Below are 14,325 nucleotides of genomic sequence, written 5' to 3'. Positions count from 1 at the left end.
AAGACAGTCAATTGTTTATATACCATAGGTTCATCTTTATTGCAAAAACAAGTACAAATAATAAAAAATACGAATTATAAATATATTGCAAAATGGGACGATTCGAGTAATTTCTAAATATACATCAGTTCTAAAAATTTAGCTAGTTTTGTAAACTCAAAATATACAAAAATAGTACCACATGTAAGGAGGGAATTTTAAACTAAATCGATATAGTGAGAGTTTCTTACAACCTTTTGGTTACTGAGATTAGTGTAGAGTGTTAGGAAAGATTCTGTAGGATTTTGTTCGTTTGTGATGTTGTGTAGCTGTAAAATATTTCAAGTATTTCAAAATTGGAAATCCATTTTTCCAACTGCATTTGTGTCTGAGAGCTTTAGTGTAAACATAACAAGTGTGTGAAAAACTGGATTGTACATAAAAATAGTTTTGTTCTTAAAATAGTAGGTACACAGGTGCGTAATAGTGCGCAGTAAAGAGCTAACGAACTAATTGAGCAAATGCTAGCCACCAACAGGGAAGGAATATCATAATACTTTATACAATACAAATACACTAGGTACGCCAGAATTAAAATCATATCGTACGTATCTTAAAAGAAACCTATTGAGCGACTGAGAAATGACATCCACTTAAGTTTGGCATAACAAACGCCTAATTGCTATGACACATTCAGTATACTATAATAATACGTATATCTGGATTTCTTTGTTTGTTTTTCATATGGCTTCTAAATGTTGTGCGACATTCTGTTTCTCGACAAAATTGACATTCTTAAATGTATATCAAATTCCCTCTGCTGTATGCGTACTTTTAAGTTTTTTTTACTTTTCACTTGGTTATCTTCTTTGATGGGTATGCTTTTTAGCTATATTAATTAAATTATCTTTACATTCTAGCCAAATGAAATTTCATATAAATCAGTCCGAAAATTTGTTCTGTGTTTAAATTATGTGAATGCTTTTCTATATCCTGTTACAGATTCGAGACCCAATATTCCTTTATAATATGCTTTAAATCTTATATTTATCCATTTCCTGTATGTTTATCTTTTGATAAGTATAAACTTTATATATAGACGATTTGTGCGTGCACAAGATATCTTTTAACACACTTTTGTTGCATATTTATGTACACATAGTATTCGTTATTTGCGTTATCTAAACGTTATGTACAAAAATTACCTACACTATTCATATACACCGATATCTAAACGAATGTCTTTACGTACTTCTTACATACATGCACAGATATTTCACTAAGTTCGGCTTTTAGACATTGACTAACAACTATTTTGTTCGTGCTGATAGAGATTTCAGTTTAAGCCGGGTGATGCGCCACATTCTGAACCCGTTGAGCGCGCATAAAGTGACGGGCATTCAGGGGATATTGCCGCGAATAGGAAATGAGGGTGGATCCCAAAGCAATACTCAACGGAGCTCGCGAGCGACCTGGCAGGCTAATGAACACCGTTCCCACAGCCGCCAAATTGTCAAAAGTAGGCTCGATGGCCACCATCATGATGCGCGAGCTCTGGCGGCGACTGGAGTGATGCATCACTGGATGAGACTCACCAGCGGATTGCTCTTGCAGAAGAAGCGCTTGCCGGGCACGCTGTCGCATGGCACGGGCCGAGGAGGAGGAGGAGGTCGGCTGTGGACTGTCCACATCCAGGCTGCCCGAGGCCAGAAAGATCTGGGCGAAAGGGCGCTTGGCCAGGTGCAACATCTCCACCACATGCTGTCTTCTAGCCCTTCTCAGGTCCGCCGCCTGCTTTACCTTCCACACAATCACGCAGACGGCGAGGAAGAGGAAAAAGCAGGAGAAGAACACTGAGAAGAACACAAATAGATCAATATGCAGCTGATCCTGGCGGAACACCACGGATCCGTAACTGGGCTCAGGTCCGGAGCTCGCCCGCAAAGCAATGAAGAAGCGGGTGGCACTCAGGTTATGAGCATGCTGGGGCAGAGTGAGCACCAGACGATTCTTTAGCCCAAATAGGCGCAACAAAGTATTGCAATGATTGAGCGTTACATGTGTACTCAAATCTTTGGCGTGCTGATCCTTCACTATGAAGTTGTGACCGCCATGGCTCTTGCAGTCCTGCAACTGGGGCACATAATAGGTATTGGCTCCTATTCTCTCTCCTCCACCTCCTCCTAGGCCCCCGCCTCCAATGCGACGCTCAGGGGAAAATAATTTCTGGATCGTGGCATTATCGTGTCTGGGCAGAGCGACATTTAGCGGATGCTCGCGCTTTATCTTCGGTCCCCAATTGTATCGATTATCAAGGAAGATATCGTGATAGCCGGTCGTCTCATTCGTTTCAACTATAAAGGAGTCGTCCTGCGGCGACATAAAAACATCCAACTCTCCTTGTGTTACGTCGATAATAATGCGAATATCCACATTCATGAAGCGAGGCTGGATTACAAAAAACACAGTCTGGCCGGGCTTCAGTGCAGCTGGCTTTGATTTGCATTCCTCTGTGGTACAAAAATGAAAGAAATTACAACAAAACAATTAAGGAAAATAAAGAAGAACATTCGTATCGTTTGATTAGGTTGAGATAACTATGATAAATAAAATGAAAATTTCACTTACCAATCGGCTTGGCATCAAAGCACATTCGCGACTCGACGGTTATTTGCTTGTAGCACTGGTGGCCATCTGTGGGGTTGCCAGCGTAGGAGTCACGGCACTTGGAGCACTGCACCATCCAGCAGAGCTGCGCCGAGTTCTTGCCGCCGCCCGCGGTGCACGTGGCATCGCTTTCCGTGTTGTTGGCGCAGTTGCATTTCTCGCCGGTGACGGCATCGCAAATGTTTCCATGTCCATGGCACTGGCAGGGCCGGCACTCCTTGTGCAGATCCTCGCTGCCGCGGAAATAGCCAGTTAAACAACTATCGCAGCGGTCTCCATCCGTGTGATTGCCGCAACTTAGGCAAGTAGCATTGTACGCGGGACCTTCGGGTAAAATCCTTTCCAATTCGGAACGGGTCATATTAAACACTGCAGGATCTGCATCGTAGGACACACAAATGTCACTGTGCCCGTGGCAATAATCCAGGCAAGGCTGGCAAGCATGACCTTCGCGGGGATTTCCCACGAAAAGCGGCTGACACTTCTCGCACTGCTCGCCCATCGTGTTGTTGTGACACTTTAGGCAAATGTCCAGCCTGCTGCTCGACTCACAGTTGGAGTGGCCATTGCATAAACACTGGATGCTACAATTGGCGCCGACGTAGCCAAAGTCACACTGACACTGATCCGGACTCACGCAATTGCCGCGAACGCATCCTTGGCTGCAAACGGGCAAGCAGGCACCCTGCTCTTCGCGATATCCCTGGGCGCAGACGCACTTATAGCCCACTGCTGTGTCCAGATCGATGCACTGCTCCGATACAGCGTCGCAGTTGTGATGACCATTGACGCACTCATTCTCAGCCGGACACTGCACATAGTGCCAGGACACCACATCCGCATGGGTTAAGTGGGAATCGTTTCGCCAACTGGCATAGATTAGATCACAAGTCGATCCCGACGGATGTTCCTGCTTGTGCTCCAATGCTCCCTCCGTGCAGATGCCATCGCCGTTGTGTCCCTCGCGGGCACACCACCCACAATGGGCGTGCTCTAAACAGCTGGAGCATTGCGTGTACACGTGACATGGTTCCGGGCAGCGATCCAGCTCGTTGGCTTCTAGTACTAATCCACAAACACCACCGGCGCAAAACAGCGGCTGGGAGCTGGGCGTCAGGCACAGGTTCAACATTGTGGACCACTTGCACTCCTGGCGATCCTGGGTGGGCGTTTGACTTAGACACAAGCTGCAGTTCTCGTGGGTGTGGCAGGGCGGCGGACAGCTCTCGACCAATCTGTATTGATTTTTTCCACCAGCTCCTTGGCGATGCACTCCACTGTGCCCAGTTCATTCCTGGCCCAGTTGCATTGCGGCTGAAGCATGCAGCTCTCACAGCTCAGTTGGTAACATTGAGGCAATGGACACAGACCCAGAACTCCCACACTCAGTTCTTTGTTGCACCAAGCACTCCTCCAACCGCAATCAACCCCGGCAGGAACGCACCTTCCCCTAATGCCGCACTCATCGCACCACTGACACACGGGAGCCGTTTCCTGATGCGTTGGCCAGGCTGCTAGACAGGCGCCGCAGGTGGCGAAACTAGAGCAGTTTCTGCTGGCCATCCAATCATCATCGCAGGCAGCTCCATTGTTAACCACCTTGGTGCCATTATGATTGGCACACGGAGTGCGTCCATGGCTGAAGCAGTGACTGCTGTAGCTATAAGTGTTCTGGATCGTACAGTAGCTACAGCCCATGTAGTGGCGACACTGATGCTTCCCGCTACTCCACAGCTGGCAAATGTCGTCCGGCAAAGCTATCCTGGTCACATGACTGTGCGTGGAGCTGCCATCCCATCCGCCGATGACAAAGATCACACCCGTATCTGGATCGATGGCCATATCCTCCGCATAACTCGAGGCCGGAACACGACCTATAAGCTCCACATCCTCTGTCAGTCGCACCCATTGATTACAGGCGTACACATAGGCAATAAGAACATCTGTTCCATTAAAGGGCTGCGTTCGTCCGCCGTAAAGGATCATGTAGTGCTCTGTGCTCACGGCCGAGTGGAAATAGCGAGCCCTGGGCAGCAGAGAGGCGGGTGAATTCAGTTCCCTGAAACTAGGGAGTTCCGTCCAGCTCAGCTTCTGCAGGTCCAGCGCATATAGATTGCTCTGCGGCTCCGTGGAATAACCTCCAAACAAGTAAACACTGTTCGTCTCCGGATGGTAGACAGCCGTGTGGCCATAAAGTACTGGCATTCTGGCTCCCACAGCTGCCAACTGCTGCCAGCGACTCGTGTCCAGGTTGAACTCCCACAATTCGAGAGGTCGGGATTTGTTAAGAGTCAATCCGCCAAGAAGAATTAGCGACTCGTGGTCCTGGTAACGCAGATGGGTGAGAGTATGACCAGCTAAAGGCGGCGGAACATCCAACTGTAATTAAAAATAAATTTAGATAGTATTCATTAAATTAATAATATTTAGATTATAATCACCTGATAATCCGCGCCACTCGGTTCCACTTCTACCTTAATTTGACTCCAGCGCTGGTTCTGTATCGAAAACATCCAAAAATCGTTAAGCAGTTGCGAGTTTGCACCAATTCCTCCATAGATGTAGATGATTTGCTTTTTCACGTAAATCTCAGAGGCGTGGAAATACCGGCCAAGGGGCATGCGATCCTCTGGGGTGGACGATTCCACTGTTACCTGCAGCCAGGTGCTATTCTTTGTGTCGAATTGCCGAAAATCATTAAGAGGTCCGTGATTGGGTGAGTAACCACCAAACATCCAAAGCGATCCCCTACGATCCGCATTCACAGAGTGTCCAAATCGTGGTATGGTCTTTCTAAGGTGCTCCAGACTTTCACTAAGGAGCTGAGTATTGAAAAGCTCCGTCATTACCAGGTGGTTTCGCTGCACTAAAGTGCCACAATCGGCCCCCGCATAATTGGCATTACTGCAGATACATCTGCCGTACTCTGTGTCGCAAAAGCCTTGCATCCGCTTGGCGTTGCAGTTGCTCGGACAGATCTCAATCTCGCAGTTGGCACCCACATATCCGGCCGGACAAACACAGCGCTGCTGGGCATCACAGATGTGAGGCGGGAGACAACTTCCGGCCACGCAATTCATAACGGAATAGAGGGCATTGAATCCAAAGTGTCGCCTTTCACTACCTTGTTTATAGTGAACTGTCACGTGGCTGGAGCGGGCTTCGATAATCCTGGCTGAACTGTATGGAGCACATACCACTGCCAGGAGTTGATTTTGCTGGGTGGCACCTGTCAGGTCCGGCAGGCTGTCGTATATATAGACTGCATTCTCGTCACAATCCATTGCCAGACTCTGCCACTGGAACTCCAACTGGAGAAGCGACTTCTCCGCCTGCAGGGTCTTCGGTTGCAGTATCCACAAGCACTCCTTCACCTCCAGACTGGCACCCCAGGGCGACCGATAAGACTGGTACGAGCCAATTGCACTTTTACCGATATTGGTGAGAATGCCCCTAGATTCGCATTGGTAGTAGCATTTTCCGCCGGTTCTGGGATCACCATAGTAGCCGGGAGCACACAAATCACAATTGAGTCCTTGGGTGTTGTCCTTACAGTAGCATTCACCGTTGCTTACATTACAGACGCCCAGATCTTGGTGGCCATGGCCGTTGCACTCACACGGAAGACATCCATGTGGAGCGGTGGCATTTCCGTAGCTCCCCTGTCGACATCGTTCGCATTTCTCACCCTCCGACCAATCCTGGCATAAATCGCATTTCCCCAATCTCTCATGGCAAGTCGAATGATTGTTGCAGCCACAACTCAGTCCACAATCGGCTCCAGTCCAGCCCAAAGCACAGCGACAGGTGTAATCCGGAGGTCCCGAGCAATTTCCATTTTGGCACAATTCATAACAGGTCCTGACGCAGCTGAACTTGCCGTCACCTACATAACCTCTTCGGCAGTGGCAGTTATAGCTGCCCTGGGTGTTTGTGCACTTGGCCTCCTTGTGGCAATCGTGCAGACCCAGTCCACACTCGTCGACATCCGGGCACTGTGCGTACGCCCACTCCGCATCATGGTGGGAAGAACTATTCAAAGCCAGTGAGCAATTTCCAGCACTGTAGCTGAAATCACCCTGCATGCAGATACCTTCAATGGGATTGTCGCGATCGAAGCACCAGCCGCAGCTCAGAGTTCGCAGACAGGAGGAACAGTTTCGATGCTGCTCGCAGGACTTGCACTGCTGCTGCACATGATGCGGCTGCTGCTGAAGCTTCTGGTCAGCCAGTTCTTGCGGCTGGCGACTGACTACCTGGTCCATCCATTCGCGGCACATTCCAAACTGATACTCACTTGTGTACACGGAAAAGCTGAAGCACTGGGAACTGGCCTCACACCAAACGCATCGCCCTCGCTCGCCGAGACACTCCTGGCAGCCATGCCGTTCCCTGCACGACCTGGGACATTGCTCCACCGCCCGCACGCTGCTGTTGGACTTGCCAATCCTGCCGCAGCGGGCGTCCTCCGTCCACCATTCGCACTCCCCACTGTTGGCGCACGCCTCGCAGCTAACGTAATTTGTGCAGTTCGAACATTGACTGGGCTGGCTGATCAGGTAGGACCAATGGAAAGCTTCCGGAGCCTCCTTCTTGCACACTTCAGTTTCGTTCACCGATCGCAGGTGGCATACGCTGGTGAGGGGACACCAAGCACAGGATGCATCCGTAAGACAGTGGAGGCAGTTTGAGTATTGGGTGCACTTGCCGGAGTAGTACGGCTCCAAGTATTCAAAGGTAAAGGCGTTAAGCTGGCCGTTATGCAGGTGGTGCAGTTCCATTTTGGTCTTCTGATAGGCGTTGTAATTTCCGTTACCTCCGATACGTCGGCGAGCCTAGAGAAGATTTGGGGAAAATAAATAAGTTGACAAAGAACAGCGATTTTTTTAACAATCCACTCTTGATACTCTAATGCCAACCTGGAATCAGGCGTGGCAGAAATACTGGATCATTATTAAAGTAGCAAAAGTTACAGATTTTACAAGACGGTTTTTCGTACGCACCTGGAAATCAATCGTGAATGGCTGCTCTGTGGTGGGCAGCTGTACGTTGCTGCAGTAGCTCTGGTTTGAGCTCTGCGTGGTGATGTTGACCAGCTCATCGAGGTAAAGACCTAGGCCAGCCCGTAATACCGCCGAGGAGTAGCTGGTGCAGACCTGTATGGCCGAGTTGTTCCACTGATGTTGCGGCCGTACGAAACCAACTAACCTGGCTAACATCTCTCCCTCGAGTTTGTGCTCAAAATAGGTGGTAAACGGTGGCGAGGCGAAGTCTACCATAGTGGCATTCACAATTCCCACGTAATCCGGCATGGTGTAGTTAATCGGGTAGTGGTACTTGATGTAAGTGAGTCCCGGGCGTCGGTCGGTACTGGTGCAGAGCGAAGGTCGACGAATCTCGGTGCCTTTGTCACCCCACCATCCTGAACTATCTCCACATATGCCGTAGTTGTCGTCCCGGTGGTGACATTTTGCATTCTGCACACACCAAGTGCACTCGTTCAATCCCAACTTGCTTGCCACCGAAAAAGCTGCTTTGTTTCCCGACGACTTTCCCCATTGCGATCCATGCACCAAGCAAGAATGACAATCGCCGAGTGAGGGACATATCCCTGGACACCTTGTGGTCTGCAGATTGGTGGTACAATTCGCTCCGATAGTGCGACCGTAGCAGCTACTATCTGCCGAGCACCAACCACATTCCGGATTCGAGAGACAAGCTGTGTGCGAGGCGTGCAATCTACAGGAGATCTCCGGATTGTAGAGGGTATTTTCCACCCTCAGGACCTGGGGCAGTTCGTAGGCAAAAAGATCTGCATTCACGTTTCCATGGTAGCCACCAACAATCAGAAGCGTGTGATTCCGACGCAGAGCCGCTGCTTGGGCAAAAACACCCTGCGGTTTCGGGTACAGACTGTCCTCGGCGGAAACCACCTGATTAATCCAAATGTGACAACTAAGATGGTACCAGTACATCTGGTTGTCGTAGCAAATCTCATCCTTGTTGTGTCGGTGTGTATAGCCCCCGAAGACTACCATGTAGTTGCCCGATATGGTGGCCGTGTGAAATGCTCGCTCCCTGGGTATATTGGTGTCCCTCAGCGCCGTTCGGGGGTATAAAATTTCCGTCCAGTGCATCTGGTCCAGCTGAAAAGCGTATATCCGATCCGAGAGCTTAGAGAAGCGGGCCAAACTTGTCATAATTCCTCCAAACACGATTAGTGAATTGGTCGCTTTGTAATAGACCGTTGAATGCGCTGCGAGACGAACGTCTAACGTCTTTCCTCCCCTTGGTTGTACCAGCTTCCATTGCGAGTCCTCCGTGAGGGGAAGTGCTATGCGGTACACGCTGGATGAGAACTCTCCCGTCTCAAGACTACCACCGAATATATAGAGATAGGATCCAGCGGTATTAAGAGTATGTCTAGCCAAAGCCGGTGGCTTCAATTCCGACCTAATGGCCATCTGCTTCCACTTGCCACCGCTTTCCGTGTTGTTGTATTGCCAGAGATCATTGTAGAAACTGCCATTGGCATGTTTGCCACCGTAGATAACGAATCCGCCGGGCACTCGATCCGCTGCATGGCCATAGCGTCCATGGGGTTTGTGATCCGTAACCTCCTCCAGAATGTCCTCCAGATACTCATTTAGCTCTTCGTCTGTCGAGTTGGCGTTTACGATTGTCAAGGGGAGAGAAGACCGCGTCCGACGCTGGTGGAGATTTGATTCCGCCAAGGTGTAAAGAATGTTCCGGAAAAAGCTCACATCGCTGTTGAGACCCCATAGCTTGGCTTCGTCCTCGTTCTTGTGCTGGAGCACGGCCTTAAGCAACGTATGATCAATCTTTTGCGGATGGTAAAAGTGACGGCGACTCTGTAACGCAATACCCCACTCATCCTCCCATTGGCTAGTGCTGAAACGATAAATCTAAAAAAAAACACAAAATTAGTATGTAATTAAAAGTTTACAGCATTGCCTAAATAACTATTAGACATGTTGGGTAAGTGTTTGTATATACAGAGAGGGACAATTGCAATAAACTGCTTTACGATAGACTTTTAAAAAATGGTGTCTACTCTGTTTGCGAAAATTAAACATGAGTTGTCAAGGTATAAGTATGTATAAAGATGGACAAAACGATAATTAGTTCATTATTTTTATTTTCTGTCACATGTTAATAAAATTAAGTTCAAAAAGAAGAAAGTTGTTTTTATTTTAATCATTATAAAATTGAAAACTTCACTTTCAAGAAGAAAGTTGTTTTTATTTTAATCATTATAAAATTGAAAACTTTACCTGGAGTGTGCTTATTACGTTATTCAGGTCGTAGCCGCCGAACACGTAGAGAGCGTCTTCGTCCTCCATGTAGACGGCAGTGTGGGCGGCTCTGGGAGTCATGCCCTCGGCGTCGGTGGCTAGCCAGCGCCAGCTGCTGCCCGGTGGATGGTCGCTCAGATCGCAGAGGCGACCGCTGAATCCTCGCGAGCAGTGGCAGATGCTCTTCTGGCAGCTACCTCTTCCTTGGCTCTCGCCACAGCGCTGCGGACAAGCCTCGTCCTCGCAGTCGGGGCCCACACGCTCGCCGTGGCATACGCACTGGTGGCCCACGCACTTTCCATGATTGTGGCAGTTATTCAGACAATTTGATATGTAGTATGAGGCGCGAAATCCATCCAGCACGTAGTTTGTGTCGCTGTACATGAGGATGAGCATCTGTGGTGAAAAAAGATAAGCTATAAAAAGGGAGCACGCAGAAGTATTGGCAGTAATGCGATACGTGAGTAGAGCTTATGTTTTCTTTTCGTTTGGCAGCTATTCTATCTATCTTTTCTTTATTGATTTATTACATTAACATCTATAGCATGTACAAACATAGAATGTTAGAATATTTAAAGCAGTTCTCCGAAATATCTCAAGATTTCTGGGACATATCTGATAACTTGATATATTGTGAGTAAAAATTAATAAGGATAATAGCCCTCCTTCGTAAGTTTTAAGACCTAGCTTTTAAAGTTAATAAATTATAGGAATCATACTAAAAAACACTCGAGGACTGTATATTCACGCCGGTCTTTAATTCGAATCAATAATATATATTAAATAAGATCCTCAATAAAATCTTATGCATAAATCATATTAAATACTGTAAATTTAAATAAACAAACTCAAAAATCAAACTAAAACTTTGAATCCTGTGAAACATACTGAGGACAACTTTTTAAGACTGGACTCTAACTCGAATTAACAATACATATTTATCTTATAGTAAACTTGAACATTTTTCTTGACAAGGTTTGAACGGGCTCTAAACCATGAGCTCTACTTACACTTCCGCTGCGGGCCACCAGGCGCTGCGGCTGTGTCCGGCCACTGAAGCTGCCCAGCAGGGTCGAGTTGAAGGAGTCGCCGTCGTAGACGTAGATGTAGTCGTAGGAGCACTCGGTGCCCATGCTGTGGAAGGTCAGGGTGATAAACTGGCTGTCGTTGCGGGCCTTGATGAGCCATTCGCAGTGTGAGTCCTGGGTGTAGTTAAAGCCGGAGGGGCCGTCGGAAATGTCGCCATAGGGCTCCGTGAACACCTTCCGGCTGCGATCGCACGGCACCGTTGGCGGAGAGTGTGCCTGCTCCGATCGCAGCACTAACGTCCAGAATGTCAAGGTTGCCAGCAACAACGACGCGTACATTTTCTGCATTTTAATCGCCTCACTTTTTATGCAAATTTTTGGCATCTATTATTTGGTGGCCGTTTTGGCTGTTTAGATTCGCTTCAGCCAGCGTCCGCTGGCTCCTGCCATTGCACACGACTTTGCCGCTGGGCCCGGGCCACCAGCGGATCCGGTTTTGACTGCGGGATATTCGCTCAATTTCCAATTATTTTCACCAGAAAATGGTTGAAAATATTTCGATTTATTTACAGCAAGGGGGAAAGTGTTGGAAGGCGTTGGTGGATCAGAGTTGGTCAACACCTGGGAGTCAGTGCTGCAAATTGCGAGCAAACCAAAACATATGATTTGTCCAAGGTGGCAACGCCCGAAAAGGAACTGCTTGCATTTGCAATCCGTGGCGGGCTTGTTTAAATTTTTTAATATATTCTTATGTGAAAGCCGGAACAGGTCTTCGAAATTGAATGTTTTTTTTATCTCTTGAAACACAGTATTAGTGAAGTTTGGAGAACGTTTCGCATAGACATCCTCTTATTCTCCTAGGAGCTGTGCGAAAGATGTGAAAACTTTTATATAAGCAGATACACACTGGTACAAGTACTTAAAAACAGTAATCAACAGCGAAAAATGTAATTACATTAATTAAACATAGCTGCATTTTTCTTTGAATTTTCAACAATTTCGCCATTTGGGGAAGACCTCAATTGATTAACGGTATGTTTATGGCATATTTTTAAAATACCGTTGGTATATTTTATAGAAATGTTTAAACGCTTCTGCGGTCACACTGCTCTTTTGGCGTGTACTGCTGCGTGGATGTTGTTGCAAAAATATTAGTTTTCTCGCAACAAATAATATTAAAATTCAAAATGGTGCGTGACTAGCAAAGAATTAAATAGGCCCTCCTCGATCGGCGGGGGCTCAAGAGTTAAATTGGAATTACAACGATTTATGGAGTGTGAAAGTCGTGATGAATTCCGGGCCAAACATAACCTTAAAAGCGGACTATATTATTGCTAATAATCTGATAAATGTTTTTTTTTACAGCGTCCGTTGATGCTGCAAGGCCACGAGCGTTCCATAACGCAAATCAAATACAACCGCGAGGGCGACCTGCTCTTCTCCTGCTCCAAGGATCAGAAGCCCAATGTTTGGTACTCGCTGAACGGTGAGCGCCTGGGCACCTACGATGGTCACCAGGGCGCTGTTTGGTGCCTGGATGTGGACTGGGAGAGCCGCAAGCTCATCACCGGCGCTGGTGATATGACCACCAAGCTGTGGGACGTCGAGTACGGTACGATCATCGCCTCCATTCCGACCAAGTCGTCGGTGCGCACCAGCCACTTCAGCTTTTCGGGCAACCAGGCGGCCTACTCCACGGACAAGGCGATGGGACAGAGCTGCGAGCTGTTCCTCATCGATGTGCGCAACGCCGACTCCTCGCTGTCGGAGCAGGAACCCACCTTGCGCATCCCAATGACCGAGTCCAAGATCACCTCGATGCTGTGGGGTCCTCTGGATGAGACTATCATCACAGGTAGGCATTGTCTTGCCAATTATTTTTATAATTTAATAATAATCATTACTCCCAGGCCACGACAACGGCAACATTGCCATCTGGGACATCCGCAAGGGCCAGAAGGTGGTCGACTCCGGATCGGATCACACCGGCGGCATCAACGACATGCAGCTGAGCAAGGATGGCACCATGTTCGTCACCGCCTCCAAGGACACCACCGCCAAGCTTTTTGACTCCGAGTCTCTGATGTGCCTGAAGACCTACAAGACGGAACGACCAGTAAACTCAGCGGCCATCAGCCCAATTCTGGATCACGTGGTGCTGGGCGGCGGACAGGATGCCATGGAGGTGACCACCACATCCACGAAGGCCGGCAAGTTCGACTCTCGTTTCTTCCATCTGATCTACGAGGAGGAGTTCGCCCGGCTCAAGGGCCATTTCGGACCCATCAACAGTTTGGCCTTCCATCCGGACGGCAAGAGTTACGCCTCGGGCGGAGAAGACGGTTTCGTGCGTGTCCAGACATTCGATAGTACATACTTTGAGAACATCTTCGAGTAGTCCGCAACCAAGTAGTCTGTAGAAGTATCATAGTCGAGCCGGTGGATTGCAACCCAACCTTTTCACCGGCGTCATGATCGTTTGCTTAGGGAATTTTCAAATATACGCGAGGACGAAACGAAACATCGCATCGTTTATTATTTAATAACATTTAAGGGACCAACATGATTATATTCGAGTAAATGGTGTGTCTCTGGTGTAATCTAGAAAAAGGAACGTTTCTTTTGCTTGAGGACCACGGGCTGGCCCTGCATAGCCGCCCACTGGGCCGGAGTGGGCAGGCAGCCCGGCGGCGGAGGCGGAATAACAACGTTTCCGGTGGCATTCGTTCTCACTTCGGCGCGCGAGTCCAAGTGAAGGACCTGTGCGGCAGCGGCTCCTGCTGAAGTACTGGGACCAGCTAATCCGTAGCCAGTGGCATGATGAGTTCCGTAGTTGGGCTGTGTGTTGAAGGGAATCTGCTGCTGCTGGTGGCTTATCATGCCGTAGTACTGATTCTGGCTGGTCGGAGCAATTCCCCCTTGTGGATAAGCGTAGGCACCGCTTCCGCCACTCCGCTGGCTCTCCTCGTAAGTTGGCGGAGGTGCTCGCTGAAAATCGGTCGATTTAAATGGCTATATGTAGTTACTTGTGAAATTATCTTTATACCATGGCCATGGCATCGTTGGCATTACGATAATCGTATGCGGGAGCATTTCCCTCAATAGGTGGACCCGATTTTGATGGCTTCGACATGATATTAGATTTAGTTTATTTCACACTTTGTTTACTTGCAATTTCTCTGATTCAGAAACAGGGTTATCAGGTGTTCTAAATCAGTGATGGCGTTAGGGCGGGAAAAAACCAGATCTGGATTTTTTTAATGTCATAGCTAACTTTGAGGAAACGGAAACTCTATATTATTATTATAACTCAAATTTTTTTAAACAGCATGTAG

General features: G+C 48.0%; 3 protein-coding genes across 3 annotated transcripts; 1 reads left to right on the top strand and 2 right to left on the bottom strand.

Annotated features, from left to right (window-relative positions):
• Positions 1-11: 11 nt before the first annotated feature.
• Positions 12-11,575, bottom strand: LOC108048103 (multiple epidermal growth factor-like domains protein 8). Its single transcript, XM_017128581.2, is given in 7 exon segments — positions 12-2,489; positions 2,608-3,897; positions 3,900-5,025; positions 5,088-7,481; positions 7,650-9,572; positions 9,942-10,358; positions 10,973-11,575. Coding segments are annotated over 7 exon segments (8,721 nt in total). The 5' UTR covers positions 11,375-11,575; the 3' UTR covers positions 12-1,320.
• Positions 11,576-12,084: 509 nt separating this feature from the next.
• On the top strand, positions 12,085-13,511 carry LOC108048114 (eukaryotic translation initiation factor 3 subunit I). The gene is made up of 3 exons (XM_017128599.1): positions 12,085-12,180; positions 12,356-12,845; positions 12,901-13,511. Exons 1-3 carry the CDS (start codon positions 12,178-12,180, stop codon positions 13,386-13,388), a joined length of 981 nt encoding a protein of 326 aa, XP_016984088.1. The 5' UTR covers positions 12,085-12,177; the 3' UTR covers positions 13,389-13,511.
• On the bottom strand, positions 13,492-14,203 carry LOC108048115 (DAZ-associated protein 2). Its single transcript, XM_017128600.2, has 2 exons — positions 14,037-14,203; positions 13,492-13,978 (listed from the first exon to the last, which is right to left on the bottom strand). Exons 1-2 carry the CDS (start codon positions 14,121-14,123, stop codon positions 13,592-13,594), a joined length of 474 nt encoding a protein of 157 aa, XP_016984089.2. The 5' UTR covers positions 14,124-14,203; the 3' UTR covers positions 13,492-13,591.
• Between the last annotated feature and the right edge of the window lie 122 nt (positions 14,204-14,325).

Source organism: Drosophila rhopaloa, unplaced genomic scaffold (assembly GCF_018152115.1).
Source record: "Drosophila rhopaloa isolate 14029-0021.01 unplaced genomic scaffold, ASM1815211v1 contig_2, whole genome shotgun sequence".
Classification (NCBI taxonomy): domain Eukaryota; kingdom Metazoa; phylum Arthropoda; class Insecta; order Diptera; family Drosophilidae; genus Drosophila; species Drosophila rhopaloa.
This window is presented reverse-complemented; position numbering and strand designations above follow the sequence as displayed.